This window comes from Chelonia mydas, chromosome 9 (assembly GCF_015237465.2).
Source record: "Chelonia mydas isolate rCheMyd1 chromosome 9, rCheMyd1.pri.v2, whole genome shotgun sequence".
In the NCBI taxonomy this organism is placed as follows: Eukaryota; Metazoa; Chordata; order Testudines; family Cheloniidae; genus Chelonia; species Chelonia mydas.
The window spans coordinates 40,840,713-40,864,953 of record NC_057855.1 but is presented as its reverse complement, the minus strand read 5'-3'; the positions used below and the strand labels follow the sequence as shown (position 1 = coordinate 40,864,953).

The following is a 24,241-nucleotide window of genomic DNA, read 5'->3' as shown; positions in this document are numbered from 1 at the left end:
CTCTTTTAAACCATCCTCATATAGGCAATGCAGCCTGTGGAGCTGGAAAGTAAGTGTCATTAAATCCACCTCAGTCTGAAAGTGAAAACATTTTCACTTACATATGGTGAAGGTTCATCTAAAGTGTTGAACAATATATGACAGGTACATAAAATATTTTAATTGTTGTGTAAACTTACAGTGCTACCTATGAGATTTTTATTAATAACATTGATAAATAAATCAACTGCTTTGATAATATAGTGCTATAATAGATCCCCAGTTAGGGAGGGAGTTGCAATACAGTATGGATTCATATATTGTATTTACATTATATTAGGTACTTTGCTTATAACATACTATTCAACAATTTTCATTTTTGGGCTTCAGTTAATTAGTTTTCAATATTTCTATAAAAATAAGGCGGAATATATTTGTTCTTTTATAACTATATGCCACAGCAAATATATTTAATAAAAGAACTAAAAGCTCAAGCTGGAGTGTGGTCACATTATCCAAGTAAGGGGAAATTACTTTTAATTGCAGTACCTTAAAGTACTGTGTCTTTGTTAGATGTACACACCTGGATCTTTAGTCTGAACTAGATTTGCATCTTTCCAGTGGGGTAAGCAATGATGAAAATCAGAATCTTCTGCTCTAAAAACCACAGAGGTAAAGAAGAATCTCCATTAGCTGTAACAGAATTAGGTCTTATGTCCTCTGAAGTAACTTACACATCTTAGCAGGTCTGACCTTCCACTGCATGATATACACACACATTGGTACTTTAAAAAGGGGAACAAAGAGGACCCAGGGAATTATAGACCAGTCAGATTAACTTTGATCCCGGGAAAGATACTGGAACAAATTATTAATCAATTTGTACCCTGGAGGATAATAAGGTTTACAGGAATAGCTAGCATGGATCTGTGAAGAACAAATCATGCCAAACCAACTTAATTTCATTTTTTGACAGTGTTACTGGCCTAGTGGATAGGGGAAGCAGTACATGTGATATATCTTGATTTTAGTAAGGCTTTTGACACAGTCCCACATGACAATCTCAAAAGCGAACTAAGGAAATGTGGTCTAGATGAAATTACTATAAAGTGGATGCAAGCCCATACTCAAAGAGAAGTTATCAATGGTTTAGTGTAAAACTGGGAGTATCCAGTCCCACAGTGGTCAAGTCTGAGGTCTGGTATTATGTTCAATATTTTCATTGATTACTTGGATAATGGAGTGGAGGATATGCTTATCAAATCTGCAGATAACACCAGCCTGGGAGAGGTTGCAAGGTCTTTGGAGGATGGGATTAGAATTCAAAACAACCTTGACAAATTGGAGAATTTGTCTGAATTCAACAAGATGAAATTCAATAAAGACAAGTGCAAAGGTACTTCACTTAGAAAGGAAAAAAAATCAAATGTACAACTACAAAATGGGGAATAATTGGGTTGGCAGTTGTACTGCTGAAAAGGAACTGGGGCTATAGTGGATCATAAACTGAATATGAGTCAACAATGTGAGGCAACTGCAATGAAGTCTAATATCGCTCTGGGGTGTATTAACAGGACTCTCATATATAAGACATGGGAGGCAATTGGTGAGGCCCCAGCTGGAGTATTGTATCCAATTCTGGGCACCACACTTCAGGAAAGATGTGGACAAATTGGAAACAATCCAGAGGAGAGCAACAAAAATGATAACAGGCTTGGAAAACTTGACCTATGAAGGAAGGTTAAAAAAAACTGGGCATATTTAATCTTAAGAGAAGAAGTCTGAGGAGGGATGTGATAACAGTTTTCAAATATATTAAGGGCGATTTTAAAGGGGACAATGATCAATTGTTCTCCATGCCCACTGAAGACAGGACAAGAAATAATGTGCTTAATGTGCAGTAAGGGAGATATAGGTTAGATATTAGGTAAAACTTTCTAACTGTAAAGGTAATTAAGCTCTGGAATAGGTTCCCAAGGGAAATCACGGAGTCCCCATCCGTGGAGGTTTTTAAACAAACCTGACAAACACCTGTCATGGATGGTCTAGGTTTACTTGGTCCAGCTGCAGTGCTGGGGGTTGGACTTCATGACTTCTTGAGCCCTACATTTCTAAGATTTACAAGCATTTATTCAACATTGGTACTTATATTTTCTACTTGAATTCTTGTTTCTTTCCCAAACCTCCACCAGAAGACTTCAGTTCCATTTTAGTACATTGATACCAAATATTCTTGACACTCCAACTATCACTTACAATTCTCCTGAAACTGAGCTTACAATAAGATACCTATCACCCATAATAATTATCCTTAAAATAACCAGAATTCAGTTTTGTCCAGGTTTTCCTCCCTCAAATGAGCACTCAAACTTTGTCTTTAGTAATCAATTTCTTTTGGGTGCCATCTGTGGTCACCCTGAATCTTTACAATTACTGTTTGTCGTGGTGTTTGTATTTAACATGGGCTTTTAAAAATCAATTTTTACTTTAAACTAACAAAGTTTAGTTGACTACAAAATAACAAAGACTTCTGAGGTGGGATTTTTTTTTCTTGAGCATGAGAATCCTACTTTTTCTAGTGCCAGTATCTTCATACTACCTTTTTTTTTTTTTTTTTGGTAAAGTTTTTTTAAACAGAAATCTTCAAAGATTCCAGATATTTCTTTTGTTTGGTGTTGTAGACTCCCCTTCTGATCTCGGATATAAAGGATTTCTGCTCTCTTTCCACCCTCAGATATGAGTCATTCATTTGCTTTGTCTCCTTACCCACAGCAGTTTTGCTCTAGCCTATTAAAGTCTCTGGTTTTTTCAGACAGAATTGTGTCTAGCTGGCCTCTTAGGATTGCAGGTTTCCTCAGGATTTTTATTCGAATGTTCTCTTTTGTTCTCCTGAGTTCTTTTAGCTTCTCTGCCTTTTCCTCCACCCTTCCTGATATTATAACGTACAGTTTATCATTTCAGAGCCTGTGGCCCACTTGCATCATGATTTGAAAATATCTTCCTAACTTATCTGAGTTCAAAAACACATCATGTCTTAATCAGTGGTTGTTGATTGGGAGTTGTGCCCCTGAAGTCTGACCAATATTTATCTTTACTATTACTTGGGCATCGCCTGGCCCTACAATCTGGTTCATCTCTGCCTACATTACGGAATGCATTGCAAGCAAGAATGCATACTATTATGTACTCTCAGATGTGGTATAGCTGATGTGAATGAGGGAGAAAAGGTGTTCATGGTTGCTCTTAATTCCACCCAACTCTTTAATAATCTTACTGATTCTTTTTTGTCATTTTTTATTTGCATTAGGTATTATCCTGTCTTTTTATCCTCTCTCCAGCTGCAATCTGACCTGTCTAGTTTAGGATATATTGTAAAATTGAGATCTCCTGTTATAATGTACTGAGTTGTAAATTCTTCCAGTATATGGGAGATGGTCTCAAAGAAAGGCTGTTGTCCCCCTGTTGGGAATATGTACTAAGCCCAATGACATTTCTTTCCTTTTAAAAATAATGTAACAGACCTCCCCAGCTGTCTTCATGCCAGCAGATTCAAACTGTGTGGCTTTCATGACTTAAAGGTACCCTGTAAAAATGGCCATATTTATTGTCTGGTGATATTGCTCAGTTTACAAATACAAAGAGCTTTTCCTTACTGCCAGCCGTATAAACTCAACCTGGGATATGAAAGCTAAACTGAGTTATTTCCTTCCTTCCTTGGCTTTGTCACCAGTAAAACCTGACCAGTAATAAAGGTCCTGAAGGCAAATTTCTGCTTTCGCATTGAGTAGAAGTCTAGCTGCAGTAGCAAGAATTGCACAGCGAAGCCACGGCTGAGCTGTGGCAAGTACAAATCTGCCTGAAATTGGTGGGTAATACTTAACCTGACTCAGCTGTGTCTCCACTCGCCACTACGTGGGATGCTGTGGCCACACTGCAATTTATATTCATGCTAGCTCGATAAGAGGCGGTGTGAGTATGAGTACACGAGCAGGTGAATCACACCCCTAGCTCAGGGTGTAGAGGTTGCCCTTAGCTATATTGGTGCTGCAGCGATAAGAGGTAGAACAAGTAGTTAAAAACTAATGTCAGCCAATAAAGTAAACATATGACTCTGAATACATACATTGAAATGGAGAAAGGATGGTCTTCTGGTTAAAGAGCTCAACTGAAACCCAAGCCACCTGGGTTCAATTCCTGGCTCTCCCATACAGTTCCTGTGTGACTGTAAGCAACTAACTTAATTTTTCTCTGCCTCAGCTACAGGTAAAATAAGGCTTCCTTTGTCTGTGTTGTCTACTTAAACTGCAACCTCTTTGGGAGAGCACCTAATACAATGGGCCCCAGATTTCAGTTGGGGCCTTTATGCACTACTATAATATAAATAAGAATCAGGTAAGAACATGCTAATTTTATGTTGTCACTTTTCAGAATAGAACTGTACCTTTGAGATTACTACTCTCTGTCTTCTGACTCCTGGCAAATAGAGAATTTCTGATTGAAAATACCCCTATGGCAATTTCCCTTTCTTGGCCTGCTCAGAAGTCTCTTTTGTATAAACAATCTACATGGGTAATCTCTGAAATTTAGTTACCACTTTTTTTGTCTCAGCTAGATGGGTTAATCCCTTTGTGTTAAATGGACATTGGCCAATGTTTTTGAAGTCGAGTGCCTAATGTTTTGCACCAAAACCTTTTTGGCACCTAAATAAATGGCTTGATTTTCAAAGGTACCTTGAATGTGAAGTTCCTGCTGATCCAAAATGAAACTGTTGCTTGTTATTTACTTGTGTTCTCTAAGAGCTACTTATAATCAACAAATAGTTGTAATAATTACTTAGCATATTTTAATTATTTAAAGTAATTAAAAGCTAAAAGAACACCCAAACATCATAAAGAATATATATAATTTGGGAAATGGATAATGGTCATTAGAATCATAGGACTGGAAGGGATCTCGAGAGGTCATCAAGTCCAGTCCCCTGCACTCATGCCAGGACCAAGCACCATCTAGACCATCCCTGACAAGTGTTTATCTAACCTGCTCTTAAAAATCTCCAACGATGGAGATTCCACAACCTTCCTAGGCAATTTATTCCAGTGGTTAACCCCCCTGACAGTTAGGAAGATTTTCCTAATGTCCGACCTAAACCTCCCTTACTGCAATTTAAGCCCATTGCTTCTTTTTCTATCATCAGAGGTTAAGGATAATTTTTAAGAAAAAGAATAATTTTTCTCACTCCTCCTTGTTACAACCATTTAGGTACTTGAAAACTGTTATCATGTCCCCTCTCAGTCTTCTCTTTTCCAGACTAAACAAATCCAATTATTTCAATCTTCCCTCATAGGTCATGTTTTCTAGACCTTTAATCATTTTTGTTGCTCTTTTCTGGACTTTCTCCAATTTGTCCACATCTTTCCAGAAATGTGGCACCCAGAACTGGACACAATACTCCAGCTGAGGCCTAATCAGCGTGGCGTAGAGTAGAAGAATTACTTCTTGTGGTCTGCTTACAATACTCCTGCTAATACATCTCAGAATGACGTTTGCTTTTTTTGCAAGTGTTACAGTGTTTGACTCATATTTAGATTGTGATCTACTATGACCCCTAGATCCCTTTCCGCAGTACTCCTTCCTAGACAGTCATTTCCGATTTTGTATATGTGCAACTGATTGTTCCTTCTGAAGTGGAGTACTTTGCATTTGTCTTAACTGAATTTCATCCTATTTACCTCAGACCATTTATCCAGTTCTTCCAGATCATTTTGAATTTTAATCCTATCCTCCAAATCACTTGCAATCCCTCCCAGCGTGGTATCATCCACAAACTTTATAAGCGTACTCAGTATGCCATTATCTAAATCATTGATGAAGATACTGAAAAGAACCGGATCCAGAACTGATCCCTACAGAACCCCACTCGTTATGCCCTTCCAGCATGATTGTGAACCATTAAGGACTGCTCTCTGGGAATGGTTTGCCAACCAGTTATGCACCCACCTTATAGTAGCTCCATCTAGGTTGTAGTTCCCTAGTTTCGAGTAGATCATGTGAGTTAATGAGTAGATCATGCAAGACTGTATCAAAAGCCTTACTAAAGTCTAGATATACCACATCTACCACTTCTCTCCTATCCACAAGGCTTGTTACCCTGTCAAAGAAAGCTATCAAGTTGGTTTGACATGATTTGTTCTTGACAAATCCATGCTGACTATTACTTATCACCTTATTATCTTCTAGATGTTTGCAATTTGATTCCTTAATTATTTGCTCCATTATCTCTCCGGGCACAGAAGTTAAGCTGACTGGTCTGTAATTCCCAGGGTTGTCCTTATTTCCCTTTTTATAGATGGGCACTATATTTGCCCTTTTTCCAGTCTTCTGGAATCTCTCCCATCTTCCATGACTTTTCAAAGATAATCACTAATGGCTCAGATATCTCCTCAGTCAGCTCCTTGAGTATTCTAGGATGCATTTCATCAAGCCCTGGTGATTTGAAGACATTTAACTTCTCTAAGTAATTTTTAACTTGTTCTTTCCCTATTTTAACTTCTGAACCTACCCCATTTTCACTGGCATTCACTATGTCAGGTGTCCAATCACCACCAACCTTTTTGGTGAAAACCGACACAAAGAAGTCATTATGCACCTCTGCCATTTCCACATTTTCTGTTATTGTTGTTCCCTCTTCATTGAGTAACGGGCCTGCTCTGTCCCTGGTCTTCCTCTTGCTTCTAATGTATCTGTAGAATGTTTTCTTGTTACCCTTTATGTCTCTAGCTAGTTTGATCTCTTTTTTGCCTTGGCCTTTCTAATTTTGCCCCTACATACTTGTGTTATTTTTTTATATTCACCCTTTGTAATTTGACCTAGTTTCCACTTTTTCTAGGACTCTTTTTTGATTTTTAGATCATTCAAGATCTCCTGGTTAAGTCAGTGTGGTCTCTTGCCATTCCTCCTATCTTTCCTATGCAGTGGGATAGTTTGCTCTTGTGCCCTTAATAATGTCTCTTTGAAAAACTGCCAACTGTCTTCAACTGTTTTTCCTCTTAGACTTGCTTCCTATGGAATCTTACCTACCAACTCCCTGAGTTTGCTAAAGTCTGCCATCTTGAAATCCATTGTCTTTATTTTGCTGTTCTCCCTCTTACCATTCCTTAGAATCCTGATCACTTTCACCTAAGCTGCCTTCCACTTTCAAATTCTCAACCAGTTCCTCCCTATTTGTCAAAATCAAATCTAGAACGGCCTCTCCCCTAGTAGCTTTCTCCACATTCTAGAATAAAAAATTGTGTCCAATACATTCCAAGAACTTGTTGGATAATCTGTGCCCTGCTGTTATTTTCCCAGGAGATGTCTGGGTAGTTGAAGTCCCCCATCACCACCAAGTTCTGTGCTTTGGATGATTTGGTTAGTTGTTTAAAAAAAGCCTCATCCACCTCTTCTTCCTGGTTTGGTGGTCTGTAGTAGACCCCTACCATAACATCACCCTTGTTTTTTACCCCTTTTATCCTTACCCAGAGACTTTCAACTAGTCTGTCTCCTATTTCCATCTCAACCTCAGTCCAAGTGTATACATTTTTAATATATAAGGCAACACCTCCTCCCTTTTTCCCCTGCCTGTCCTTCCTGAGCAAGCTGTACCCTTTTATACCAATATTCCAGTCATACATATTATCCCACCAAGTCTCTGTGATGCCAACTATGTCATAGTTGTGTTTATTTACTAGCATTACGAGTTCTTCCTTCTTATTTCCCATAGTTCTTGCATTAGTATACAGACATCTAAGATACTGATTTGAGCCCCCCTGTTCTGTCTTGTTTTGTGCCTTGGCTTAGTATTCATTTATTATAAGTAGCTATAAATTATTGTCAATTAATAAACATTACTACAAATTACTTGTAAAATGTTCTAATGTAATTATTGCAAGTACCAATTTTATGGAAACTGTAAATATTTTTCCTTCTGGCACCATAATAAAGGCAATTTAAGGTTAGGTTCACAACTCTTTTGTTTAGTTTATGGATGTCAAGTCCCATTAATCACTTAGTATTCATTTGCAGCCTGGTTATTGCTTAAGTCAATAGCCAAGTCCCAAGGGGTCAGCGTAAGGGCTTTTGTCAATGAATCTTTAGTCACATTTTACTGCTTACCCCAATTACTACCTCAGGGTGTGCATGTGTGTTTTAATAGCCCCTTTTTTTAACCTGTGACCTTGCCTTAGTTTGGCTAACTGCCACCATTCAGAGGTCATTTCTCCATGGCCTCTCCTGCGTCACCAAGCTGATACTTTCTCCCTCACAGTTTCTTACGGTAAATTTCTGGCTTTAGGGACAGGCTGAGAGCTACAAACGTAAGTGCACATGATTCCACACTCTTAGGTTCCTTATTGTCAGAATGTACCTGTCATAAATATAAAGGGAAGGGCAAACACCTTTAAAATCCCTCCTGGCCAGAGGAAAAACCCTTTCACCTGTAATGGGTTAAGAAGCTAGGATAACCTCGCTGGCACCTGACCAAAATGACCAATGAGGAGACAAGATACTTTCAAAACGGGAAGGGGGGCGAAACAAAGGTTCGCTCTGTCTGTGTGATGCTTTTGCTGGGAACAGAAAAGGAATGGAGTCTTAGAACTTAGTAAGTAATCTAGCTAGATATGCGTTAGATTCTGTTTTGTTTAAATGGCTGATAAAATAAGCTGTGCTGAATGGAATGTAGATTCCTGTTTTTGTGTCTTTTTGTAACTTAAGGTTTTGCCTAAAGGGATTCTCTATGTTTTGAATCTGATTACCCTGTAAGGTATTTACCATCCTGATTTTACAGAGGTGATTCTTTTACTTCAATTAAAATTCTTCTTTTAAGAACCTGATTGCTTTTTCCTTGTTCTTAAGATCCAAGGGTTTGGGTCTGTGTTCACCTATGCAAATTGGTGAGGAGTTTTATCAAGCTTTCCCCAGGAAAGGGGGTGTAGGGTTTGGGGAGGATTTTGGAGGGGGAAAGATGTTTCCAAGCGGGCTCTTTCCTTGTTATATATTTGTTAGACGCTTGGTGGTGGCAGCAATAAAGTCCAAGGGCAAAAGGTAAAATAGTTTGTACCTTGGGGAAGTTTTAACCTAAGCTGGTAAAAATAAGCTTAGGGGGGTTTCATGCAGGTCCCCACATCTGTATCCTAGAGTTCAGAGTGGGGAAGGAACCTTGACATGGTGGCAGAGTGGTGGGATTAACTTGAAATCATTTTGAGATCAATTTAAGATTTTTTTGAACAAGAAGCACAGATTTTAGAAAGGAATTTTTTTTCCTTTGGGCTGCTGGAAAGCAGGTTTTCAGCTGAAAGCAGTTAAAGTTTTTTTTGTCTCTGCTTGGGAGCCAGAGCAGAGACAAAAGGAAATTGTCTTTTGTGAGCTGGAGTTTTCTCTACCTAAAGGCAGGGTAGTTAACCTCCTGCAGGGAAATTCACAAGTCTTCACAGACCTGAAGAAGTTTTTTTTTTTTTTTTACCTATCTATTTGCCTGGAGACAAAGGTGTTAGGGTTTTTTTTAAGGATTTTTCTGTAGGCTGACAATCACTATCAGAAAACATAGAGAATCCCTCTAGGCTAAACCTTAAGTTACAAAAAGACACAAAAACAGGAATCTACATTCCATTCAGCACAGCTTATTTTATCAGCCATTTAAACAAAACGGAATCTAACGCATATCTAGCTAGATTACTTACTAAGTTCTAAGACTCCATTCCTTTTCTGTTCCCAGCAAAAGCATCACACAGACAGAGCGAACCTTTGTTTCTCCCCCCCTCCAGCTTTGAAAGTATCTTGTCTCCTCATTGGTCATTTTGGTCACGTGCCAGTGAGGTTATCTTAACTTCTTAACCCTTTACAGGTGAAAGGGTTTTTCCTCTGGCTAGGAGGGATTTTAAAGGTGTTTACCCTTCCCTTTATATTTATGACAGTGCCCACGACTGAATGACCCTCTTCTTCATCCCCCAAAGGGCCTCTGTGATGTCCATCTGTGAGCTTCCTCTTGCCTCACCCATATGAAAGCCCTGTTTCAAAGCCCACTGAGGCCAATAGGAATCTCTCTGACTTCAATTGTCTTTGGATTAAGTAACTAGAGCCTGGATTCTCAACCTGGGACCCCCAGGGCATTTGAAAACAAGCATTACAGGGTCAAAATGATCCTGCCCTTCCCATTTCTAAATAGAAGTAGGGTTTGAGCTAGATGGAAGGGACCTGGGTGTCCAGGTAAGGTAAAGATCGAGAACCACTCTTCTAAAGAGCTCATGCTACTTTTTAGGCTGAGTTGTTGGGTCACTTTGAATCTCGACTGTCTGTGTGGCAGAAAGGGGTCAGTAGAGCTCCATCGGGTGAGATAATAGGCAGGTAGGAGTCAGGGAGCATGGGCTAGAATTCCGCCACTCTGCAAAATCTGCTGGCTGGTACTTGAGACACACAGTCTCAAGGGGAATTCCCATCATCTGAGATTGTTGCTTAACAGAGTGTTACAGTTATTCTCCACTCCTTTGTTTAGTAGGGTAAGTCTTTGAACATTTGAAATTTGTGTGCCTTTGAGGGAGTTAACCTTTTCATTAGCTAGTCTTACTGTAATAGTGTAGGGCAGGGGTGTCAAATATACAGCTTATGGGCCAGATCCAGCCCACAGGATGAATTATGTGTCCCACCTGACATGTTCAGATTTTATGAAATCTAAGATTTTGCACAAAAAATAAAAGAGATAAGAGGGAGTAAAGACTGCAAGCAGTGGGAATTGGGAGTCACTGCAGGGAAGGAAATGCAGACAGAAGGTCAAACAACACATGCGCGCACACACACAGAGATGAAGAGGGACAGAAAGGAGGATGGGGAATGAAAAGAAACAAAGGACAGACATAGAAGGTGGCAAATTTGCTCACCAAATGGGACAATAAGGCAAACAACAACATGTAAGTACTTTGGGGATGGCCAATCTTTATATGTTTGTACAGCACCTGGAACAACAGGGTTTTGGTCCTGGACTGGGGACCTCTAGGCAGTACTGAAACGCAATCAACAACAAAAGTTTTGTTACTCCATAAATACGGCATTCTACTTTGATCTTTGTGCAATTTGAACCATTTTTTTCCTCCTTCCAGGATTTTGCTAACTCCCATGTGAATGTCATGTGATTCCCTTTCTTCCTTCTATCTGCTACTCCTGTTCTGCCTCTCTCTGTTCTCTAACTCATCAATCTAAGATTCAATTATTTTCTTGCTTCAGTGTTTTTTCATTCTGTTGTGCATGTTTGTTACTTCTTCAGTCTTATTCCTCTGCCCTCCTTCTGTGTTTGTTCTGCTCAGTCTTCTAATTTGTTTAATTGCAACCAGCATTTTTGTTCCCACATATTTTAGTCCACTTCCTGCAGTATTCCTTTGAAAGCCAGGTGTTCCTTGCTCTCCTCTCCCCCCCCCCCCCCCGTGCTACATCACTTTAAGTTTACCAAGCACTTTGATCCTCACAATATCCCTGCAAGGTAGGTAATTGTAAGTATTATTATCCTCACGTTACATAGGCCAAGGCAGAGAGAAAAGGTGATTTCCCCAAGGCTACACAGCAAGTCCATACCAGAGCCAGATTAGAACTCAGGAGTTTCTTCTACTCCTGACTCCACGCCTGGTGCTCAATCCTGCAGACCATGCATGCCTATTCCCCTGGCAATATTAGTGTCACTAATTCATATGGCGCTTGACACTTTATAAATACTCTGTAAGACAGCTCCCTGCCCAAAAGGATTTACAATCTAAGTAGACAGCTCAGCCGGATTGGGGAGGCATTTTTGGAGGCTGGAAAGAGGGTATTTCCATCCACTCATACTTTCCTATTCTTAAAAAAAAAACAAAAAAAACCCTAACTTTCATTTGCCTTGTTTGTTTCTTAACCCTAGACTATGAACATATTTATTGTTAATTATTTGGATTATAGTGCTGGTCATGTCCAGTCTTCACGCTCAAAGCCAACTTAGAAACTCTTGCCTCTTCCTGTTGCTTTCAAAAGTGTTTCTGGTGTTTTTTTTCTTTATCATCATAGGTATGCTTATTTCTAGGGTCCTTGGGATCATCTCCACTTCCCATAAGGATCAGAACGGTATTAGAAAGGCAGAGTGCCATGTTTAGAGAGGTGTGTTAGTTCATGATGTCACCAGGTCCATTCCAATTAGTCTTTTAAAAGTCACTTTAATGGTACAAGACTTCATTAGGATGGGCACAAGGGCAGGGAAAGCAATGGCACACTAGTCTAATTAACACTGAATTTAGACAGCAGCTCTGCAAGGAATTTTGTATGGGTCTGTAAAACTACCTTTTAGAGCCCTGTAGTGGGAATGGGGTCCCAGAGAGCCCGATAACATAATAGCAAGAGTAGATAAAATGTACTTTGTTGCAGGGAGGATTGCAGGCAAAACGTACTGCAGTAATTTGCTGAAAAACAAAATGCAAGTTTAAGTACACTGGCTGTTTAAGTTGACCTTATTACTGATCACTTAGTTTGAGCCTCTTTTTAAAATTTATTTCTATCAGAAAACCTAGTGTTGTGAGCACTTTTTCCATTAAATGTTTTTCAAAAAGCAATAATAATCCTGACATATAAATAACTTGAATGGTATGTTTCAAAGTTCTACAACTATATTTCCATTTTTAAAAACTTACTTTTTATAATCATTAAAAAAAATCTGCACCTTTAAGGCAAAATTGTGGTGAAATTTGTTTTGACATTCTGTGATATACACGACAGTAGTTTGTCAAATAGAATTTCAGCAATATTGTTCTTTTTTATTAAAGGTTTCAGTACTTACATTTAAACGAGGGAAAGAAAGATTTGATGTCTATTAGAACAGGAGGCAAGTATTTTTACATGGTTTAAGCAAGATTTGTTTTATCCTTCTAGTGGTAAAAATTGTGTCTGAATTCCGTTTATATAATATTAATCAACCATGTTGAGAGTCTGTGTGGGTTTATTATTATTTTTTTAAGTAGCGGGATGGGGAGAATCTGCCTCTCTTGCAGCATTTGTGGGATCTAAGGTTTCTGCAGGTGGGAGTGGGATAAAAATGCAAGAAACAATGCCGGAGTGGGAACTGCAGTGTGGGATGGAAGCGGGTTTAAAAAAAAAAAAAAAAAAAAGTCCCACATAGGGCTCTACCACCTTTATCTCGATAAAAAACTTGTTTAATTGGATTAGAATAAATCAGTTAATCTTTGTACAGTACTTTGAAAATATAAAGGTGCTAAATGCTGGTATTCATTTAGCATCATCTAGATTAGTCTCTAGGAATCAGATTCACTGCTGACAAAATTAATGAAATTCCTATTAATTTCATGCAGTTACACCTGCGTATGCCTGTAGAGGATTAGGCCTCACAGTTTAAATCTAACCAATTATTTTTCCACATTAATTGACAAAAATAGAACCTTCCCAATAATACAGGAGAGTTTAAATTAGCAGTATGTCAGGATAGATGTGAAATGGAAATGCATACTATATTAGCTATTACCAGTTCCAAGGGTTCTGTGTCCTACTTCTAGCTTACCATGTGGAAAATTTACTTCTCTCTACTGAAATGGTTTCATTTGATTAATAAATCTTCTAAATTAAACCAAGATTAAAAACATAACAAAGTTTATATATTTGTTTTATGTTGCTTGGCACCTCTCTAAACTCCAGAGTTTTGAAGATCGCACTGCTGCAGGCTTAAACAGAATTACTACAGATTACACTTCAACCTCACCTCTAGATTTGACTGAAATACTTTATCATGCAGTATTTAATTCTCCCAACTTACATTTTGTAATGGAAAATCAAAGTTAAACTCATAGCAGTAACTGCTGTGACATTAATTAAACCTGACACTGACCCGACAGCTGGGAGCAGACATCTTCCTTTACTGCATTACGGCTGCTGGTTTAAATACATTACAACTCCCAGACAAAAAAACAAACCTTTCTCAGGCAACATGTACTCTTTCACCCTAGACCTGATGTTGGCGATTTCCACTAAATATCCAGAGTTGCTCAGTGTCAATTAAGGGAAATTCCTTGTGCACTGGGATACAGGTTTAGGACAGGAAAGGACCCCTAAATTTATTAGTAGGCAATGGACAGCTGGTGACTGATGTCCAGAGGCCTTTTGCAAGTGCAGCAGGCAGGACCTAACCTGAACAGGTGAAGGAACAGATTTAGTGAGTGCTCCTCATTCCCTTGGTCACTTGGTGGCAGAGCAGGCGGAAGAGAGACAGGACAAGGGAGATGCTGGAAAGTTGCATGCTGCCTAAACCACAAGGAGCTACACAGAAGAGCCTAGCACTCTAACATGTGACGGATCTAAGAGTGGTCCCTGAGGTGCATGCATACGCACCCAGCCTACTGTTCTTTTCACTAACTCGGCTAGCTGGCAACTCCTTGAGGTGGCCAGTCTGCTGGGGTTTACAGCATCAGGACAAAATAAGAATTCCTGTAAATCAAGTAGTTGAGGATGAACAAGATCAAGATCTTCTTAAGGGGACAGTCCTTAGATAAACAGAGTGCTTTTCACACATCAAGTTTATAATAAAATAAAAATTATTTTCCATTCATATCGCAATTTTCACACCACATTTTCTCAAAACACCACCCCACTTATATAGGGTCTTTTAGATTTGGACAGAAGAAAGGAAAAGCAGCATCTTGTGATCTGTGAAAAATAATGTTTTGTTTGGGAATGAAGCATGAAACCTCCATCCTAAAAATAACTGTGAATAATAAGGTATTGTGGTTCCATTTATGAAACACTGAATGCAGGCAGTGGCAGGAAAGCGACAGGCAGAAAAAGAAAAGAAAAATAAGGCCTACAGTAGGGTTGCAATAGAGAGGATGATAAAAGTTTTGGAGTGGCAAACCAACATGCTGCAGTACCTCATAATGCTGCAGACTGAGCACATGTGTGCAAGCCCTCCCCTTCAACACATTCACAACTCTTTCCCATGCCCTCCCCAAACTCCACCCGTGCATTCCTTTCTGTATTCTGGGACTTCTCACTTTCCCGGGCACCCCACCCCGCAGACATCTTCACAAACGATAGTTGGACTTATGCTCAGCTCTGAAAGTCGGCCCTCCCCTAGTACCTCCTCTCCCCTGAGAATGTGCATTTTTCTGTATGTGTGTGCTGTTGTGGTTTTTTTGTTTTGCAATAAACGCAAAGTTATTTGAAAGACAGGAACTCTTTATTTGTTTCCATGCAAGTTATGCTAGCAAAAGGCATCAGCAAATACACAAGCACTGTAATCTTTTGCTTACATTGAATCCTTGACCTGAACATTTGCAAGTGCTTCTTGGCCTAGCAAAACTCGACTTCATTAAGCATTGCAGTCCCAAGCATAGCAAAAAATGTTACTGGTTCTCATCTTCCAAGTGTTGCCTCGAAGCCTCCCTGATTTGAACTGCCCCCTGTTGTGCCCCTCTAATAGCTCTGGTATCTGGCTGCTCAAAAGCAGCAGCCAAGCATTCTGCCTCAGCAGTCCACCCCTGAGCAAACTTTTCGCCCTTCCCCTCACAAATATTATGCAACATGCAGCAATGACGATGGGAATATTTTCCTCACTGAGGTCTAACCTCCCATAAAGGCATCACCTGCGGGCCTTTAATCTACCAAATGCACATTCCGTGGTCATCCTGCACCTACTCAGCCTATTGTTAAATCGCTCCTTACTGCTATCTAGGTTTTCCCGTGTACGGCTTCATGAGCCATGGCTTTAAGGGGTACGCCAGGTCTCCCAAGATCACTGTGGGCATTTTGACATCCCCTATGGTGATCTTCTGGTCTGGAAAGAAAGCCCCTGCTTTCTGTAAAGGCTGGTGTTCCTGAAGATACGTGCGTTATACACCTTCCCGGACCACCCCGTATTGATGTCAGTGAAACGGCTGTGGTGATGGACAAGCACCTGCAACACCATGAAGAAGTACCCCTTCCTTTTGATGTATTCCATCGCAAGGTTATCCAGAGCCAAAATTGGAATATGCATGCCATCTATCACTCTTCTGCAGTTACGGAAACCCATTTCTGCAAAGCTCTCCACTATTTCATGCACGTTGCCAACAGTCATGGTCTCTCGCTGCAGGATGCGATTAATGGCCCTGCATGCTTGCGTTAACGCAGCCCCAACAGTTGACTTCCCCATTCCAAACTGATTCATGACCAAACGGTAGCAGTCTGGAGTAGCCAGCTTCCACACTGCAATCGCCATACGCTTCTCCACCATGAGGGCAACTCTCATTTGGGTGTCCCTGAACCGCAGGGCTGGGGCAAGCTCAGCACACAGTTCCAGGAAGGTGGCTTTCTGCATCCAAAAGTTCTGCAGCCATGGCTCATCATCCCAGACCTGCATAACTATGTGATTCCACCACTCAGTGCTACTTTCCCGAGCCCGAAACTGACATTCCACCATGTTCACTTGTTGCGTGAATGTCAAAAGCAATCTAATTTTGCTCCTATCCATGTCGGACAGCACCTCAGACAACCGTGATTCCTGTTGACTTTGCAGCTTCAACACTAACTCCATTGCCATTCGCCACAGGCGCTGACTCCGTGGGTGCTCTGGGGCTGGAGCACCCACGGGGAAAAACTGGTGGGTGCTTTGCACCCACTGGCAGCCAAGCTCCCTGCCCCACCCCAGCTCACCTCACCTCCGCCTCCTCCCCTGAGCGCGCCGCGTCCCTGCTTCTCCTCCCAGGACTTGCTGCCGAAAACAGCTTTTTCGCGGTGTAACAAGCTGTGGGAGGGAGGGGGGAGAAGCAGGAACACGGCGCACTCAGGGGAGGAGGCGGGGCCAGGGCGGGGATTTGGGAAAGGAGTCCAATAGGGGCAGGGAGGGAGCGGAGTTGGGGCGGGGAAGGGGTTGGAATGGGGATGGGGCAGGGGTGGAGTCGAGGCGGGGCCGGGGGTGGGGAGGGGAAGAACCGAAGACATGAACCGAAGACAGAAATTTACGGATTGCTGGGACAGAAAGCAATGCATCGTGGGACACTGAGCCCGGACCCATGATGCACTACGATCCTCTCTGCCTTCCCACAACACCTACTGGCAGAAAGTGGAGAGCTGAACTGTGGGATAGCTACCCACCGTGTATTGCTCTCACTATCGATGTGACTGCCCCAAGTGTGGATGTGCAATGCGGACAGCGTATGACAGTGTGAACATGCAACAATGATTTTCTTTAAATGCTTTTGATCATTGACCAAACTCTCGGTGACAAAACTCTGCCAGTGTAGACATAACCTTAGAGAGCATTTCTCTTTTAAAACAGTCTCTGACGCCTTTTCTCTTCTTGTGCTTCCACTTGGAAATTTCTAGGCTCCAGCGCCCATCAGCTTCTGGGCAGAGTCATTCAAAGACACTGACCCTGATAGCTGCAAACCCATTGTTCAGTTGGGGTAGAGCAATTCAATGTTGATGGCCCTTAATGACTCTGTCACTGCTTCCTAGACACAGACTGTCCATTAGGTGTCAAGAATGAACACTGAAAGCCACACAACAGGTTTCATTCAGACTGGAGGCTGACATGTAACAAGACATTCACTAACCCAAAATAGAACTCATAAGATGACATAGACATGTTCCACAATCTGTCATAGTTCCTGTCTCATCACCCAACAGTAGGTAACAAAGTGCCACAAGGTAGATGAGGGAGTAATGAGAACAGAAGGGGCAGTGAGTTTGAAGTCTCCAAACTTTGAGTTCAGTGCGTGATGAGATGCTGTTTTTGGAACAGAGCTAGGAATGGAGAGAACTAGATGAGAGAAGGCGTCACATTCTGGGGTGCAATCCAGACCAGTGTGGGGCTGTGTCACCAGCTGCCCTGTAACTCTGGGCGCCACACAATGTTTTGCTTCTGTAGCTCCCGACCTGTGCTGCTCATAACCAGTCTATTAAGATGCAGGTCACACCCAGGGTGTCTGTGTATTGCTGCAGCCCTGATCCTGCAGTTCGCAAACAACACACCAGTCACACTCTAGCTTCCACAAGCCTTGGTTACCAGGGTAACCCCAACACACTCCCAGTCTTGGATTTTCCCCAAAACGTGTGTTCTGCAAAGTCGAGCCCTCTTCTGGACAATTCAGATATTACGAGTCATTGCCCCACGTAAAGAGTCAATATTCAACAGTTTGTTGCCTTAACTGAAGTTACCAAACGGTTTAGTTTATGCACAGCACTGGACTGGTTTGGATTAAAAAAAACAAACAATCAAGTTTATTATCAAAAGATGATATATTGAATGAACTTCAAAGCCTAAGAGATAAAGTTAGAAATGGTTACGAGCAATTAAAAGTGAAAATACATATAAGAGCCTAAAACTTAATCTATCAAGTTTTGGTTCAAGGCCTTGTTTATGATGGCCTTTTTCACTCCCAGTCTTCCAGCAAGATGGAGACTGACCCTTTTCTTTGCCAGGATCTCTTCCATAGACCCAAAGGCGCTGGTGCCTTTGTCTTCTTAGGTGAGAGAGATGACTTGGAGTTCTCCTCTTTCTTTTATAGTCCAGTGAATCTTTGAAGTAGATTTTTCTGAGGGTTTCCCTTGAAAGTAAAGTATATTTAAGCAGAGACTGCCCTCCTTTTCACCCCGTTGTGTTTGCTAAAATGAAAATTGTTCTGTTTCATATGATCTCCTCCCCCTGCTATCTTGAAGATCCCATTTATTACTTATATGTAAACTGAAGTAAGCAGACATTCCTTGGACCTGTCTAACAATATTTGCATAGGCAGGGCTGTCTGGTTTTGAACGTTTGCTAATAATATCGTACAGGGGGAATTCATAACTTTACATATCACCATATTGACCACTGAATTATTAGTTCTCAAACGATACCCTCACAAGCCATATTTTGTACAAAGATTATTACAATGGTGTTGTGGCAGGACCAGCTCACTCTTGCCTCTGCTCAAGCCCACAAACAGCGTAGAGCCCTTTTTGGTGGTAAAACACCCCATGCACTTTATTAACAATATTTGTTTCCACCACCCTTACACACCAAATAGCCTTAACCCCTACAGTCCTAGGGAACCTAAGGCAAGGAGGGGAGAGAGATCTCTCTCTCCAGGGTATCTTTTTGCAACCCCCTTTCCCATATGGCCTTTTAGTTCTCAGCCCATCAATTAGGCACAGCTCTTCTTAATAAGGTCTGCTCTAGTAATCAGTTAAGAGTTGTAGTGGCTCAGCTGCTGTTGCCCAGCACTCTGTCACAGGTGTGTAGTGTGTGAATACAAGGGTGCTTTCGGTCACAGAAGGACAGAGCAACGTTATGATATTATAGTCCTCTATTGATGGATTATTAGCTACTAGTAATAAATGTAAGAAGGGCCTCTATAATCAACATACTGCACCAGAATATATCGAAGAAACCAGGATATATCGGAGACACAAACAGGAAAAAAAAATCTCTAATATCATCTGATAAACATGAAGAGCTAGGAGACAGGTTGATTTGACTCCTGTGTGTCATGGACATGCTTTTTGTAAGTTTTTGAGGCATCATGCATGGAGTACATCTGAATAATGGGGACAAGGCAGCAATCATACTTTGCCAAGAAGCAGCAGCAAGGTGTGAATAGTAAGTAATACTGGTTACAATAAAGCCTTTGCACACGTGTACAAGTTGGTAACTCTAGTGGTTCCCAACTGGTATTGCTGGCACTCTCTCTTGGGTGTCACCTCCCTCTTGAACAATGTCCTAACACAACAGCAACCATCTCATCTTCTTTCAGTCCATTTTCTCTCATTCCCCCCGGCCCCTTCTTTCCTTCCTTCCTTCCTCCTTATTTTTTTCTGCTGACTCTTCTCCTCTCAATACCTTCTCTGTTAACTCCAATCCTCCTCCTCAATCCTCCACTCTCCTGAAGACTATATGCTTCGGGGTGAGAGGGGAATCCACTGAGGGGAATCCACAGGAAAGTCACAGGTGCAGAAATGAGAGGCCATCAAAGCCTGCAGTCTTTTACATGCCAGCTACTCCTGCAGCCAGTTACCCTAGGGGCCACAATGGGAGCTTTACCATGCAACAACATGTTTACGGCATGTGCTGGGTGAATGGATCTGGGGTCCCTGCAGCTTCACTGATCTTCACTGTTCTTCTCTTTGGTCCTCCACTCCTCTTGAGCTTGTCTGGAGCACCCAGCTAGGAGACACCAACCAACAGAAGATATACAAACCAGAATACTATCAAAAATATTTCAAAACACCAAATGTCAGGCAGCTTCTAGAACTGGCTTTTCTCACTGTCTACTGAAACCGCGTGAATTCATACAAACTATAAAGATGGTAGGGGAACATGAGCATCTGACAGAATTAGCATTAACAGATTGTGCCAAAACCCTTTTTCACAATCAGCACAAGTTCCAAAAGACACTTGCAGAACAAGGAGCTGTATCACATATGGAAAAAATCTATGTGTGAGGATTCATGACAAGTCAAATATGGTTTCACATGAGAAAAGATAAAATGCAGACTAAAAGATGCATTATTCTCATAGCTATTCAGTGGTGTATAGACACATCCACTGCATTTATGAAGTGATTTCATAAGACTTGTCTCCTGATATTAACGAAAGGATGAATCTCTTGACATCTGCTGATAAGAATGCAGTTATCACTGAAGATCTAAAGGAACTCAATAAAATGCCATTCCTAAAGTGGGAAAGTATACGAAATAGGAATATAGAGACTGCATTTGAAACTGAAGAGGTGTGCAAAAAGATGGGAAAAAATTACCAGAGATGATGTCAGTTATGTTACATAGTGATTACATAATTACACGGGTGATTCATGCCATTCATAACAGTGAAGCGGGACTGTGAAGAGAAATTGAACCATACTATTGCATAACTGCTATATAGCTCGTCTGACTCATCATTGAGCATACACAGCCAGGTAGCATCATTAACCAAAAATGCTTTCTTCTACCTTCAGCTTGCTAACAACTTCACACCTTCTGAAGAAGGACCATGCTACAGAGTCCTTAACATTTGTTACTCAGAGAGAGCATTATTACAACTCCTGTATCCGTGTCTGAAGATGGAAGCAATGCAAAATACAGCAGACCATGGTCCCCCTCTAGTGAAACAGGCCTCTGTGGCACAGCATCACTGAGCTCCGACCCCGCCATAGGTTTCCAGTCTGGTTCTAGGTCATGGTCCTCATCTTCCAAGACATCAATCGATCAGGACTCAGTTACCTCAGCAGGCACATCTCTATGCACATCCTGCCCAGATATCTTCACTCCTCTGGAACAATGCAGCAGACAAAGTGAGGGACAAAGCGTTTAAGCTTTCTGGGTAGAGGGATTCTACTGTGAAATGAGCTTCTGGAGGAAACTAACTCAGACTGTGACAAATGTCTAGGGCATGCTGCCAGACCCTTCTCTTAGAGAGTTCCCCACCACAGCCGGAATGATTTAAAAATGTCTATCTATCTATCTGGTTACCTCAAGTAAAACTTGCCATAGCCCTGGGAGAAGATTCCACAAAGCTATTGGTATGCAGATCTAATTTACCTGGGAAGCACTTAGAAAGCACAGTCATGGTGCTACAGAAAACCATGACAGAGATAAAGATTACCCCCTTATTGCTTAGACTATTTATATTAGAAAATCTGTATGCATTAATAGGAGATACACTTAGATGGTCACCATCATAATAGTAAATTAAATAAGTGAACAACAGGTCTATTTGCTTTAACAGAAAGATGTACTATACAATGTGCATTACTCAATTACCTGTGCTGGCACTTGTCATAAATATAAAGGGAAGGCTAACCACCTTTAAATCCCTCCTGGCCAGAGGAAAAACCCTTTCACCTGTAAAGAGTTAAGAAGCTAAGATAACCTCTCTGGCACCTGACCAAAATGACCAATGAGGTGACAAGATACTTTCAAAGCTGGAGGGGGGGAAAAAACAAAGGGTCCTGTCTCTGTGTGTGATGCTTTTGCTGGGACCAGAGCAGGAATGCAGGTCAGAACTCCTGTAAAGAGTTAGTAAGCAATCTAGTTAGATATGCGTTAGATTCTGTTTTGTTTGAATGGCTGATAAAATAAGTTTTGCTGAATGGAATGTATATTCCTGTTTTTGTATCTTTTTGTAACTTAAGGTTTTGCTTAGAGGGATTCTCTATGTTTTCAATCTGATTACCCTGTAAGGTATTTAAGGTATTTTACAGAGGTGATTCTTTTACTTTTTCTTTAATTAAAATTCTTCTTTTAAGAACCTGATTGCTTTTTCATTGTTCTTAAGATCCAAGGATTTGGGTCTGTGTTCACCTATGCAAAAAGGTGAGGATTTTTATCAAGCCTTCCCCAGGAATGGGGGTGTAGGGCTTGGGGGGATTTTGGGGAGAAAGACGTTTCCAAGTGGACTCTTTCCCTTTTCTTTGTGTAACACTTTGGTGGTGGCAGCTTTTAACCTAAGCTGGTAAGAATAAGCTTAGGGGGTCTTTCATGCAGGTCCCCACATCTGTACCCTAGAATTCAGAGTGGGGAAGGAACCTTGACAGCACTGATTAAATGAAAAAGTAAAAATAACAAGTTACATCCCTCACAATACCAATCACCAAACATTAGCCCACTAACCCCACAACTTACCACACTGACACAACAACAGCCTAACTCATTCAATTTCAATTCAACAACACTATCACACATCAAAGAACTGAATGTCACACTGCAAAGCAAAACTTTCATTTCAATCTTCCAAAGGTACATTTCTAATAAAATTTGGGCTAAATTGTGATTTAACAATCTGCCAGAGAAGACCAGGGAATGAACTGTGATTCAGACAGTCATAATTCATTTCCAGGTTCAGTCCTAGCTTCAGGGAAAGCAATCAGCCACTGGCCTGTTCCAGTATCAGATTGTTTCCCACTTCACACCACCTCAGCTGTGCTGCCTGCCATATTGGAGCAGATGACCCACTCCTACCCCTGTGCAACCTCTCTCTGTCCAACTGTACAGCAGGGGCAGCAGTAACCCAAAAGAAGGGAAGCCCACTTCAAACCTCCTTTAACTATTTAGTTCTGATGCTCCTAGATGATTGAAACCCTTTAGTAAAACAAAGGCAGCTTAGCAATTCTCCATCCAGAAAACCCACTCAGTTTCCTCTTAAAGCATGCTATTAGCATGCAATTGCTGCTCTCTAACCAATGCAGGTTAGCAGCATTTCTGGATCCCCATGTTTGACCAAACAATTCCTGCTACTGCTATTCTCCAACCACTTTCAAATGCCTTATCTCCCTATCCATTCTTCCCTCCCGCACACTTCTTTCCAATCAATTACTTATCCCCACTCCCTGACAATTTCTGGGAGAAAGCACTCAGGAATTAAGAATTAATCAATTTTAGGATTCTTTCCTTCCTAGCAGCACTGTGCTGCTTCAGATTCTTGCTTTCTTTTAGACTGCTGATTCTCTAGGCCACTACCCACTGCCGCTTAGCTGCTGAGACTTCCTAGCTTGCTGAAATTTTGACCTCCTGTCCCTCATGTAGACTGTTTTGCTAGAGGAGGAAAGTTCTACCCTTTAACGAATATGGGTAATGAGTAATTAAACTCACTTTTTTCCCCTTCCCAGTTTTGCCTAGTAGTCAAAACTGCAAACTATACCATTTCTTCATATAAAATTACATCATCAAAAAACTGCCGAAATTTCAACATAAATGCTTCTTCTCCATTCCAAAGAAGGGTGCACTTTCACTGGAGCAAGCCTGCAGCAAATTTCCAAATCTGCAAATGAGATCTTAAAACTGTTTACAAAACTATCTGCAGTTGTGCAAACACCTTGTTATGAAATCTCCACAGTGGGTAACTAGACTCAACAGGAGGAGGTAACAACATTAGGATTTCTTTATTTAACATTCCATCAAGTGTGTTATCAAAGACTCATACTTAATTAGCAAAAAATAATACCATGAAAATGAGAAAATGTTAAAATGGCAGCCAATCAGCCCTTACTTCCGAGACTGGAAAATCCAACCTTCCTTTCATTTCAAATACTCCATGTTCCCCAAGAGGGCTGCACAAACTCCATCTTACTGACCTGTTTGATGAAGGTGATCTCTAGCCAGCTCAAATAAACGCATGTGCATGTTTGTGATGGGGTTAAAGGAGCCGCACGCAAGGAGAACAAGAGGTAGCCGGCTCTTCATCATGACCGATACTGCACACCGAGATCTTGACCGGCATTTCACCCTAAAGGAAAAATAACTATTAAAATAACTCTTGCCT

General features: G+C 41.0%; 1 protein-coding gene across 5 annotated transcripts in view; it reads right to left on the bottom strand.

Annotated features, from left to right (window-relative positions):
- Positions 1–24,241, bottom strand: part of NMNAT3 (nicotinamide nucleotide adenylyltransferase 3) — a 79,156-nt gene that overhangs the window by 22,188 nt on the left and 32,727 nt on the right. For 4 of the 5 annotated variants that reach the window (XM_037908998.2, XM_037908999.2, XM_027824907.3 and 1 more), the window contains exon 2: positions 24,054–24,205. The exons of the other annotated variant lie outside the window; for it this stretch is intronic. In XM_037908998.2, coding sequence (XP_037764926.1) covers positions 24,054–24,165 — 112 coding nt within the window. In that variant the 5' untranslated portion in view covers positions 24,166–24,205. The remainder of the gene's footprint in view (positions 1–24,053; positions 24,206–24,241) is intronic. 5 annotated transcript variants of the gene reach the window in all.